At 41.6% G+C, this 13,776-nt stretch overlaps 1 protein-coding gene across 1 annotated transcript in view; it reads left to right on the top strand.

Annotated features, from left to right (window-relative positions):
• The window catches only part of LOC144798254 (uncharacterized), an 89,775-nt gene extending 76,824 nt beyond the window's left edge, over window positions 1–12,951 (top strand). Inside the window, exons 6-7 of the mRNA XM_078669013.1 lie at window positions 4,128–4,358; window positions 12,599–12,951. Of these exons, the coding sequence (XP_078525139.1) occupies window positions 4,128–4,358; window positions 12,599–12,837 (470 nt within the window). The 3' untranslated portion in view covers window positions 12,838–12,951. The remainder of the gene's footprint in view (window positions 1–4,127; window positions 4,359–12,598) is intronic.
• The last annotated feature ends 825 nt before the right edge of the window (window positions 12,952–13,776 follow it).

Genomic DNA, 13,776 nt, shown 5'->3' with positions numbered 1-13,776 from the left:
CTATTGCAGCCTTTTGAACTTACATGTTTTAACAATAGAATTTCTTTTGTCAACGCACCCTTGATAACATTATGAATATGTGATGGGTACTAATGTATGGTTGTTGCTTAGTAAGTGATCTATGCGTTGTCAGGCTAAGGATTTACAGGCATTAACATATAGGACTATATCAGTGAGTTGCGGGGATGTTTTCCACCAAAGGGCTCTGAGTGACATCAAATAGACAATGGTGCTGGTGCACTTTTTGAAATACTCAGGACTACAGTACTCAGCATACAGACTTCTGTTGTGATCGGTTATGCCTTGGTAGAATGCAAAAATACAACGCCTAGTTTTCTGAGTCTTCTTACGTCATAAAAGAAGACACTGTCGGAAGAATGAGAAACATTGTGGAAAGGCAGGAACCATAGTTTAAAGAAGCATTGTGCCACTACATCCTTCTGGTTAATCTGGATCACTTGATTTTCTGCCATGCTCTGAAGAATTTCTGTCTCATCTCCTAAGCGAAGGATTTCTAATTGCAGCTGAGCAAGTCTTCAACATCTCAAGAAGTTTGTTTCTGACTGAAATTTCCACTTAATTTAGTAGATTTTGGTTAGAGTTAATAAGTGTAGTTATAGTACAGAAAATGTATTGGGTTTTTTATGCTCGTCATTAACTTGGACATTGGTTCAAATAATTTATTTAGAGAGTACATCTCCAATTATATGGGTGTATTTTATGGACTTGAAAAAAGCCAGTATGGGCAGCACAATATTCTGTACTTTACCTTAGATCATTGTCACATTCTAACCATGGAACATATTTTTCAATTCCTTTTGTGAAGTACCCCAGAATAAAATTTGAGCAGATTAGTTCATTCTCCTTTTTTTTTCTTGTACAGATATCTCTGTTTTGCCACTGAAGTTTTACCGTGAAGCAGATGAGGTTCCAGAAAATGCTTTTTATCATAATTTATCTTAGGTAGCCTGTCAACTGAAAGAGTTACACATGTAAAGGAAGTGGGTGCCAAAAAATAAAACAAATAGAAGAGGTTGTGAAAGCAAACATATTTTGAGATCAACAAATAAGCAAAACTTTTAGAGTAAATCGTAAATTTGTTGATGGTCCAGTGACAATTATGAAGATTATGTACTATGTGTCTTAGTGCAAAACTTGCTGTCATGCAACAGTATGTTGAACAAAGGGCGAGAGCCCTGATTACATTAAAAAATCACTTACAGTGCTGCAGGAGAACAAGTAGGTTTCTACTATTGAAGGTGTTACTCTTCTTGTGGAGATGGGATTGCTTTTGGAAATGCAGCAGAGTCAGAGAAGTTTTTAAGTTTTTATGGAACTGGTGCAAGATTGTAGCTGCGCGAGTAGAGACGGCCTTCCTTTGATCAAAACTGAAACGATCAGTAGAATAAAAGACATGTTTGTGTCTTTAGGAAAAAGGATATCACCAGTACTCCTACGCAAGGAAACCTATTGAGACTAAGAACAAAGAACCCTCTTGTTCCACCAAAGCCGTAGTTCATTGGTGCAACCAGAAATGGTTGGAATTAGAAAAGGCGGAACTTACCACGGCACACTGCCAGAATTCCAGTCTATGAGGAAACTGCAATGTGATCTTCACTGATATTCAAACGGGCAATTGTGGTGAAGGACAATCAGAAAGAAATATTCGACCAGTGGGCAGTTGCACGTCAAGCTTTAAGAAGGGTATCATTGCAATTCTTGCCATGAGAACGAGGCAAGGCAAATATCTCACGAGTGTAAGTCACAATAATCACTGAGTGTATTTCAACAAACTTCTTTACTCACAATTCAGAAGAATGGTCTGGAAATGGACTCTTTGAGACAGCTCCATCAGAATTCTGAGAAATCCTTCATCCTCCATTGATCCAAAATATGTGTTCGAAGTTAAACTTTCACTTTTTTTTTACTAGTCCACAGGACTAGTAGGAGTAACATTACACTAGTCAGTTTTAGGCTGAACTTGTTCAACAGAGAAATTGACAAGATTAAACTCCATGTGTCATACATTACACCAGTAGTTGATTTATTGATTAAATATGTGTTAATTACAACTAAAAATGTCTTGCTGTAAGATCCCTTTCTTAAGGTTTTTACACAAAAATCATCAGCCAACTCCTTAGCATTTACCGAGTGACAGTCCTTAGAACCTGCTCTTGGGTGTAGAGTTGTATCTCCTCCATACCTCGTGTATCAGACTTGGCATATTGGATTTTGAACTACTGTCATTAAGCCATGTCTACTCAGTCTCAAAAGAATGAAATACTGAGTTAGCCTGACCAGACTCATAGACAGTGAGCAATTTCACAAGCTACCAAACTTGTTAAAGAATCTCCACTTCACCATGTACCAGCATTCCAGCCGGGATCACATAGATACTCTATCTTATGATTCATAAGTTGTCAAAGAGAAAAACACTGACAGTGGTTTACTTGATCAAGCGTTGTATGTATGTAAGGCATACAGATCTTTGTGTATTATAACACCGATCAGGAAGTTTTATAAACACACAACACAAAATAGTTTTTGGATCTTAATAAATTCTGATTATTGTGCATCTCAATGCAGCTTGTCATAGTAACCTTAAAAGAGTTATATATGAAGTTAAACCTACAAGGGTACCCATGCATGCAGTGCAGACTGCATACAGCTGATAGTGAAATAATAAGGTATCCCTTGGTGGAAAACTATTTAGACATAAGCCCATATATTTGCACCAGTCTCTAACACATATAATGCATAGACAAGAAGTTTATTTAAAAAGGTTTTCACGTTTATTGTTTTTAAAAAAGAGAGAGAAGAAATTTCATTGACAGTACAATAATTTAAAAAAAAGCGCAAAACAAATTGTAATTTCATTAAAAACATTAACAGTATGTATCACAAACATATGCACCTAAAAATTCTTAAATCTGCTACAAGAACACTAATTTCCAAACACAAGCTGATTATCGTGCTTGTCAGCTGAGAACAGAGAAAGACAATATGAGAGACAAACACAGACACTATTATTTGTCATCAAAGTTGCACATCAAAACCGACCAGTATTTAACAAAATCCTGGACTTGCTTAAAGAGTCTTGTCTGCAGGAATGAGTTTGGTCTTGTGATTGTGCTGGTATGGGCGTCGACGCGTTTCGATGGTTTTTAGCAGTTATATACCATCTTTTTGAAGACCGTATGATGTGTCTCTCTTTGTAAAGGGCACTGGATGGTTGCCACTTTAATAAAATCCTGTAGATAAACACACTCAAATCAATAATATGCATGGAATCATCTTATTATAAACTCTCATTTTGTACACCTAAGCTCAAGAGGGGAGCTGATTACAAAAGGTGAATACCCCCCTCAGCTATTTTACCAGGATATTAATTTGTGGCCAAAATGTTACACAAGGATCTCTGCAATAAACGCCGTAAATTAACCGTGACCAGAGATTATACACCAATCTCTGTAGCAAGGTCTTCAACATCCTAAGATATTTCACATTACATTATATTTCTCTGAGGCTTTCAGGATAATTGGGTGCCTTAATAACTGTTTAAATATTCGGTCTAAGACCAAATATGTTTGCCACAGCAGTTTACAATCACCTTTTGCCTTATTGTCAATTTATTTAGGGACACATTCTGTGAAGATAGTGCATATGCGCATATAGCGTAAAACCTGACTCTTATCGGTACTCATGACTGCACCCCCCATGACGTTCCCCTTTCTTTGTCCTTTCCTTTGCTTTCCATTTAACGCATTCCAGCATTGCTCCTCCTAAATTTGCATTGTGGATTTCCTTAAAACCAGACTAGATGCTACAATTTGGCCTCCACTAACCAATAAATTATCAATCTTTCTTCATATCAAAGCTTTATAACGCTGTAGGTTTATACCAACATTTCCACACAATTTGGAGGTCTTTAGATGCTAGATAGGCTTGTGGTGTCATGGACTCTTTGAATTTATTTCTGGTTCTCTCCCCAAACCCTAGCAAACAATTATTTAAAAATGTTTGTCAAGCACTTTGAATACAAAGTTCAAGTAACTTAAAATAGAGGTAGGTCAGTGATCAATCCTTCGTGATCTTTTTTAATTGTAATGGTACTATTTTGTCAACAGAATTACGCATGACTACCCCAGCATCAAACGTGAGACCTGCTCGTCGAAGAGGGCAATGCCCTGTCAATACGACTAAGGAGTTTCCGATGGCCCACACTCGGTGTGGGTCGTCCATTTCCCCCAGGCCACCAATTTCACCACCGGCTCAGAGGTGGAAGTTTCAGAACGAATTCTGGACACCGACAACAACCCCAACCCAAGGAGGGTCCCAAGAAAGACAGCAGTCACCAGGTATGTGGAGCATGGATCTCTGGGGAGGAGTCACAGGTGTATCAGGGAATGTAAATCATTCTCAGCCTATTTCTATTACAAATACGTTGGTCTAATATGTCATTGTTTAGCGCAACTGTTACTCAAGGGTGTCCTGGCGCTAGCTACTGTCCTCAAGAAGAAACGTAAATATGAGATCAGGGTTATGCATCAAACAGCCAGGTTTTTAAGGCCTTCCTGAATGCCAGTAAATCCGAAATACTTCTTAGATGGAAAGGGAGGTCATTCCAGGCCTTAGCTGCCCCGGCTACAAAACTTCTGCCGCCACAGCTGGATTTTTTTGTAGGTGGTACTGTCACCAGTTTTGCCCCAAGGGAGCGAAGTGGTCTTTTAGGCACATACCACTGAAATTGCTGCTTTAGGTGGTTAGGACCTACGCCATGAAGGGCTTTGTAAACCATGCAAAGTGATTTAAACTGCACTTGGTTCTTAACGGGTAGCCAGTGAAGTCTTCTAATATCCCCATATACTGAAACAAATTTGGATGTACCCGTGAGCAGTCTAGCGGCTGCATTCTGCAGAAGTTGAACTCTATGCAGAAACCAATCCTGACTGTTCAGGTATAGACTATTACAATAGTCAAGCCTTGACATAGTTAATGCTGTAATTATTGTTCGTTGACTATCCTTAGGCAAAAAGGCAGTATTTTCTTGCACGTTTTTAAGAACATACAACGTGGCTGAGATTACTGCATTCAATTGGTCACCAAAATTGAGTTTATCATCAATAAAAAACTACCAAGTTTTTACCTTGCTGGTAGGGGTTGGAAGAGAGCCCAAGGTATCCGGTCACCAACTTGGGGCCCAGAAGTTGGGATCATTCCCGAACAGGATAACATCTGATTTATTTGAATTGAGTTCCAAACAATTTTGAGACATCCATTTACCCACAGCTTCCATACAACCATGGAACAGTTTTGCTGTCCCTGTTTTCTGCCCAGGTAGCAGCAACACGGGACACGGCAGCGAGTCACTGGACCCTGCCTCCGAAATTCTATTCCCCTAATTAATTCCAGAATGGGGTTCCGTTCCTGGACCCATTCACGTAAGTGCTTCACTGCGCCTTTCCTTTTACCCTCGACCCCTTTTCCCACTCCCGCCTTAGATTAACCAGCCCTTGCCCTCCCTTTCCCTAGGCATCCATTCATTGAATTCTGTGACGGTACCTCTCCTCGACCATCTCCATCTCTTGGTTCTCCCTTGGCCTAACTGGGCTCCGTTACCGCGCCTATACCAACATGTAAGTGTCTCGTACCTCTGCCCCTGGTATGTTTTCCCTCCTCCCCGGGGCCTCACATCTATATAATTCCTTTCTGCCCCTTTTCAGCCTCCTCCTCCGAATTTCCACTCATCGGCATCCTTACCAGAACGGGGATCCGTTCTCTTGAGCAGTATCTCGCCACAGTGAGTTTTTATATTCTCCCCCTTTAAGTTTCCCCCCCCTTTTTCCCCTTCCCCCTTCCCTTCTTCCTCCTATTCCCACTTCCACCACCCCCCTTTCCTTCCCACCCACCTACCGCTCCCGTCCTTCCTACCCCTTCGCGTCCCACCTCTTCTTCCTCTTCCCTATTTATTCACCCACTGAACCTGTCTCTCCTGGCGAGACGCCACCCACAGTGCGACCCCACCGCAGTTTCATCCACTGCTAGTTAGTGCCTTCTGCCCGCTGTACCCACACCATCTCACCCCTCCCCCAAAAAAATCCATCCCCTTTCCCCCCCACCCCTTCCTCCTTGGCCCTTCAGCACGTACCTGACTTCCCTTCCCCCCCCTTACCTCTAACCCCATTTCCTTACAGCACCATCGTCATTCGGCAACACGGTCCTGATGAAGATCCTAAATCAATAGGATCGAAACGCTGTCGACCCACAATACAGTGCAACTCAAGGCGCACAACTTCCTTGTGTTCCCAAACTAATTGTAAATACACATTCACCAAAGAGGAACCAGCAACTCTGTATATATTGTTTTTATCTTTGTCATTTTGCTTCCTTCGCTGTTTTTCACCCATATGTCACTTGCGCCGTCACCGTTTGTCTCACTATCACGTAGCGCACAAAGCCCTCTTGGGTTGCCAAATGCATTTTATGCCTCTACTGCTGATATTGCAAACTGTTTCCTGATTTTCATTGCGTAAATATGTCTTTAAATATATGATGCTATATGCACTTCTAAATCAATTGAAATTTCGAGTCTCTCTTTCTTCTATGTCCAGATCTTTTGTAATGTCTTGTACATACAAACGTTTCTGTTACCAAAGTGAATCCAATTGAGATATTGTTGGTTTTTTCACATGTACACCCAGATCTCAATCTGGTCTACGGGTTATACTCCTGTCGTCTATTTACAGGTAGCAGCAACGCCACAATTTGAGTGTCGTCAGCATACGTAGCAAGGCAAAACCCAAAGGATTGGATAAGAGGAGCCAATGAGGACACATAAACATTAAAAAGTGTAGGTCTCATAGACGACCGATGTGGGACTCAACAAGGCAACGAGAAAGGATTGGAACAAAATTTGCCAAATGAGACAGTTTGCACTCTGTCGGAAAAGAAGGAGTTCAGAAGTTCCAGGCTTTACCCTGGACTCCGCACTCCCGCAACCGGGCCATCAACAAATCATGATGGACCGTTTCGAACGCTGCGCAAAGGTCCAATATAATCATAGCAGCCTTACCTCCCGGTCTAAGACCGCCTTAATCTCCTGTGTAGATTTTAAGAGGACAGATTCCGTACTGTGCCCCACTCTAAACCCATATTGCGTGGAATCCAGTACTAATGCTTCTTGTAAATAAGCACTCAATTGTGCATTCATTCTTTTCTCTACCAGCTTAGCTGGCAGAGGGAGAAGCGAGATAGGTCGAAAGCTGTTTGGATCCATAGGATCCAAACTGGGCTTCTTAAGCAGGGGTAGTATTGATGCAATTTTCCAGGCTTTCGGGAAATACCCTACGGCGAACATTGTGTTCATAAGAGAGGTGAGTGTCAGGGCAATAGGTTCCTGGGCCATTTTTAACACCGCAACCGGACACAGATCACAAGGGGAACCTGATTTTGCCGACAATAAGAGCTTATGAGTGTCCATAATGGACAACAGTCCGTGCGAACTCATCAAGAGTAGAGTTGGGGATGAAAACTGTTTTGTGTCCCTCTGTTAAGTCCACTATCCCAGTTGTTGGGCCTTTAAATGTGGTGTAAATGGCCTCAACTTTATCAAAGAAAAACCTGGCTATTTCCTCACACAAACTCTGACTCGTAAGAATACTAGGTGAGCAGGAATGCGCCAGGCTAGTTACTGTTTTGAAAAGTTCTTTGGACGAGTTTTTAGCAGAATTTGGTTGGCAAAAAACTCTTGCTTTGTCTTAAGAAGTAGCTGTTTGTAAATCATAAGGCTTTGTTTATAAACGTTTTTTTTCAATCCTTTATACTCCTTCCTCAAATTCCTCTCCATACGTTTACAACTCAGTTTTCGCTCTTTTAAGTTCCTGCGAGTACCATGGAGCGTAGGGTGGTGCCCTATTTGCAAATAGAACTTTCCTAAGGGCTAACTTGTTACCAGCTGCCTCCAGCCAGTTATTATATAGAGTAATCGCCTCAGCGATATCTATGGGCAATTCTTCTAAATCACTAGCCTCCACTTTGTTCCATACTCTGAACTCCCTCTGTTTCTTAGCTTCCTTTCCAGCAACGTGATGGTTAGAAGTGGCTAACTCACATAGAACTGCCACATGGTCTGACCAGACTAAGGGCAGCAGGCCCGTGAGTGAAAGGTGTGGGTTGTTGGAGAAGATACCATCCAACGTGTGCCCCGCTGTGTGAGTAGGCCCGATAACCAACTGCTTTAGATCAGCACTGTTCATTAGATCTATCAAGGTCGCAGAATCTAGTTCTGAATGTGCCTCCAGGTGAAAAGTAAAATCTCCTAGTATGGTATATGAGCTTGCGCGCAGCCCCTTTTCCATTAGATTTCCCAAAGATGTTGAAAAAGGGCTCCTAAGGCCCGGCGGCCTATAAAGAAGGATGCCCTAGAAGGTATTTTGGTGGGAGTGGTTGAGGGTGAATTCCAGTGCTTCACATTCGAAGCTGTATTGAAGGTCATGTTACTGAATTATGATAGATAACTGCTAGACCACCCCTTTCCTTTCCAGTACGGGGATTCTACACTGAGTGTAGAGATTCCACCCCAAGTGCTGATACTCCTCACTGGTAACTCCTTGTGAATCAGGTTCCTATTGTGGGCTTACCAAATACTCACAAGAGCTTAAATCTTGCCCATTGCTTGACTTTATTGCCACTCGTATTTTTTTGATTCAATTGTGTTTTTGTCAATGATTTTTCTTGTCCTAGCTTTTCCATTTTGTGTTTGTCCCTTCCCTAGAGCAAAACTTCTTTACCATCTCTCTGATTGGCTAGCTTCTATCCTTCCACTGCTTTATTTTAGGGAACCTTTTTTTTCTTTTTGGTTAAGCACTCCATGAGAGTGCATATGTTTTACAGCTCTCGCCTTCTGTCTCCATGTGCTCCCCACAAATGCCAACCTTCACTCTTTTGTGTGCAGTGCTGTTCTCACCCTCGTGCGGTGTTCCCCTTCTCTTCGGACGGCTATCACTTTCATGTACTTCTTGCTCCTTCGTGTGTTTCCAACTACTGCCTCTGAACTTTGTATTCTTCTTTCTACCAACCTGTTGATCTGTGCTCTTCTCTCTCTGTGTGCTTCGCCTCCCATCCCCTGTGTTTGATCTCTCCCTTGTGCGATACCTTTGCCAGTCCAAGTGGCATGAGCCATCTTGGATAAGTAAATAAAAAATTAAGGAAAACTCCACATACCACTGGTGTGCCCATGCATTCTGAAGCATGAATTAATACATCTACACGTGCATGCATGTGATCGTTGAATGACACAGCCACTAGCTGCAGTTGTTTCATTGTATATTTTTTTCATTATGCTACACAGTGCCGAGAAATTGCTCTAAGCAGTAGAGCATTGCAAAGACAATAGGTCTAAAAAGTGAGACCTATTGGCTTTCCCAGTCCTTGTTTAATAATTGGCTGTCTCACGTCCTTCCAGAGCAGCCCATTATCATGCATTAAACCTTTTCTCGATTTAAATGCTTTCTACCCTCAGCCATCTGACAAATTTTGAATTGTTTTTCAGAATATGTGCTATGATGGAAGAAACCAGAAGTGGTAAAACTGGCTCAGTGGAATAATACTTCCAATGTAGCAGTGATATGTGTTTGACTGTCAAATCAAAAGGTGGAGAGTAGAGGTAGGGAAAGCGGGGACCCGTCCATCACGTTACTATACACATAATCAAAAGGGGTCCCCTTTGTTTGGAAGAAGTGAAAAGGGGTTTACCCTTGCAGGAACACGGAGAAAGACAAAAGAAATTCTTTCAAAAAACCCTCATCCACCCGGGTTTTGTGGCATGCTTCATCATAGGGTCATCCCTGCCCTCTATGGACAGGGGCGATCTACTACTAACGGATGCGCAGGAGCACTTAATTGAAAAAATACAGGGGTATTCCTATACACCTAACCACCTATAGAAGGGAGTGGAAAACAAAACATTTGAAATACCAGATTAGTAGGGCCAAAAACAATTTTATTTCGTACCCCTAAAATGGTATACTAAAATCTGGGGACGTGTGGGAAAATCCTAGGCATGAAAACCTATTGTTTCCCTTTATGGTCAACTAGTTTCATGCCCTACCCCAAGGCATTTCGTCGGGACCTAGAAAGGAGAAATATATTTTTCAAACCATGCCTACTGGCATGCCTGAATCTGTAAAAAATGGGACTCACAAGACAATACAAACACAAAGCATAAAGTCATGTCACTGACATTGTCGTGCTAGGGATAATTACATACTTCAAATGCGACCATAATTTTGCCCCATGAGTTCTTCGAGGAGTTTAAAGAGGGATGCCTGGACTCACACCCTACAAACATAGCCAAACAGAGAGATCCAGAAAAATGTAAGATAAAGAAAGCAGTGTTTAGCTGCAGTGAAAAGAGCGTGTGTCCTGAGATGGGCAGGACGCCCCTACTTACTCCGTCAAGGCTACTCCCTCTCGGTAGACCTGTGTGCACTCTCTCTCGAGCTTCCAATGTTACTGAAGCCACGGGCGGGGTAGCTATTTAAACACGTGTGCATTACGATTGCTTCACGGTGGAAAAAGAAAGACTATACCGTGAACTGTGCTACTAGTTCTTACTTCCGGGTCAGATTGTGATTCAGGTTGAGGTTCAGCGCACAAAACCAAAAAGGTTACATTGGGTTTTTGTGACTATACTAGATGTTGGACAAAGAGAATCTCATCTCTATTGACGTGACTCTCAAAACGGAATTCAACTTTTCGAAATGGTCAACAAAAAAAGCTTTGGGAAAAACTTTATTGACAAAAGAACAGTGGCGGACACAAAATTCCACCATTGTGTCTTCTCGTTACTGTTCACATATGTATGTTATGTACTGACATATTATGGTTGATATTGTACGTAAAATGATGTGCATTTATTGTTAGATTAGTAAACCATGTATACGCGGTCGGGGTCCTTAGTATGGCCAGACAGTAATGTATTTGCTAGGATCTAGTGGTCTTAGTAATTGTTGGGATGTTTAGAAACAAAGGAAGAAGCCCCTCTATCTCATCTGTTATGCAACCAAAATGGTTGGTTAAGATGCCAAAGTGGATTCAAGGGATGCGCATACTACTGTTTTCAGAATTGAGAATTAAAATGCGCCTTTTTCCTTTAACAAGGAGTTTAAATTACATGTCTTTAGAGGCCAAACATGACATTTCTACCTATTGCTAAACAAAAATTATCACTTGTTAAATGTAATAAGGTAACCCAATGCTATCCTGTGTGAAAGGGGTTATACTACCAGTACATTAAAAACTTAAACGTACATGCCCAACATTTTAAATACACTTTACCCTGCCCTATGTGATGCTTAGGGCCTCCCCTCTGGGTGACTAATGTGTATCAAGAACGAAGGTTTAGGCCTGGCAAGAGGTTTATTTTGCCAGTTCGAAATGGCAGTTCAAAACTGCACACAAGCTGCAATGGTAGACCTGAGACATGTTTTGAAGGGCTACTTCAGAGGTTGATACAATGAGTGCCACAAGCTTACTAGTAGCATGTTAATTTACAGGCTGTGGGTACATGTCATACCATTATAGTAGGAACTTACCAGTAAATTAAATGTGCCGTTTAGGTGTAAGCCAATTTTACCATGTTTAGAGGAGTGAGCACAAGCACTTTAGCACTGGTTAGCAGTGGTAAATAGTGCAGAGTCCTAAGGCCAACAAAAAAAAAAATTCAACATAACAGGAAGAGGGAAGGCAAAAAGCTTGGGTGAAACCACGCCAAGGATGTCAGGTCTAACAAATATATATTTAAAGAGGAGGACTTAAGCAGCTTTTTCTTTAACCAGTATGGCATCTTCCAAGAGGTGGGGATATTCTCTCCCAGACAATGTCATGCTTTGTATAAGGTGAGGTCTGGTGCAGTTGTCTCCTGCATGCAATGTGGTGTCCAGTCACAAGCTATGATTTGCATAGTTATCTCCACTACACTGTCTTCAAAGGTTGGGACTCTGGTATTATACTCCTCCAGGTAATGGACATTTGTGCTATTAGGGGCTTAATTAATTTCCCATGCAAATGAATAGGATGCATACCTATTAGTGAGAGTGCAGTAATGTCTCTATGCTGTTCCCAGCCCAGGTGATGTATGAAGTAGTTTCTTACACAAGTCAAAATATTTTCTTTCCGGTAGCCAGAAATGGAGTGGTGCTTTCCTTCGGGTTAATGTGGGAGACCTGGTGATATCCATGCAATGTGGTGGCTTCCTGCAGGTCCCACATGTTTTTTTCTGATAGCCAGAAATAAAGTGGTGCCTGCCTACAGAGTGAATGTGGAAGGGCTGGTCCGCTCCACTCGATGTAGTGTTTTCCTGCAGGTGAAGCCTGAATGGTTGTCTACTCTCTTCAATATCTGGGACACACTGATGCCACATTTCTTTCATTGATCTGATCAGTTTAAGAACCTATTTATAATTGGGGCTGCACAAGCTGTTTCACCTACCTAGATTTGTTTTTATGGCATATGTATATGTCCCTCAAACCCTTCTGGAGCTCCCAGAGGGATTACATGTTCCTTCTTTATCTGTGATCGCTATTTTCCTTTTTTGCAGTACTGAGAAGCAGAAGAGGTAATGCCAGTAATGCAGTAAATAAAGGTACTATCACAAGGAGAAATGTGGCTTCTCCATCACAGAGTGCCACCAAGGAGAGCAATGTACGACCCCAGCTGAGCCACTCAGATGATGTGATATTCCACGAAAAGAGCCAGCGCCGATATCGCAACACCCGAGGTACCAAGAGCAAGCGGAGCCGCTCCGGCATAAAGTATTGGTTATCACGCATATTCTAAAAGCACTTATGTTGTCTCTAGCCAAGCCCAAGTACAAGCCATCCCTGGAATAAGAAAGGAGTTCTGTTATTCTGAGATTGAAGATATCAATAAAATAATCAATATCTGGTCCATTACCAATCTGACTCTGCTTTTGCACAGTAAATATTTTTAACGGAGGGTATCAGGTTTTATAGTCTGCATTTTTTTAATCATTAATTAATGCAAAGAACTATGTTTTTTTCTGTAAATGGGCTGAAGTGAAAAAATGTATGCCGCATGTGATTGGAATAAGCTGGTCATATGCAGGTGGTGGCTGTTTCTAGGCATTTGAATATAGCTTCTGTGTAGTGGAAGTAAATGAGCCAATGATGGCAATGGCTGGAATGTGGTTGGAATGCCAATGTTAATAATGTCAATATCTGGTACACAGCGGTAAGACCTGGACACATGTTGGCAATTAAAGGCATTATATGAACTTTCCTGAAAATTTGTAGCAATATCTCACAGGTGGGGGTGGGAGTACCTAGGCATATAGGAATATGTGACATTTGTAGGAAGTAGCTAGGCATATGACAAGTATCCGGTAGGGATTAGGCACACTTAAACACATAGCCGTACTTGTCTTTGGTGGGGCATGGAATGTGGATTGATCATAATCGGGTGAATACATATGATATTCAAAAGGCAGCTGAGCAGGTACCTTATGTAGTCCAGACTGTTGATGGTACACTGTTGGCTTCAGGGTCAGTCAAGTAAACTTCCTTTATAGTATCGGTTTCTTTCAGGGATCTTAAGGAAATACTCTGTTTTTATGTAATTTCCTCTCCAAACTGTGCTGTGAGTTTTGGAATTTCTTGGCTGAAAAGGTACAGTCATTATCTGAATTAGGCTATTGGAACAGTATTTTCATCACAGTTTTGTCTGATCATTACTATATGTCAGAAAGTGTGCGGTCTC

The sequence above is a fragment of the Lissotriton helveticus genome, chromosome 12 (assembly GCF_964261635.1).
Source record: "Lissotriton helveticus chromosome 12, aLisHel1.1, whole genome shotgun sequence".
Taxonomy (NCBI): domain Eukaryota; kingdom Metazoa; phylum Chordata; class Amphibia; order Caudata; family Salamandridae; genus Lissotriton; species Lissotriton helveticus.
This window is presented reverse-complemented; position numbering and strand designations above follow the sequence as displayed.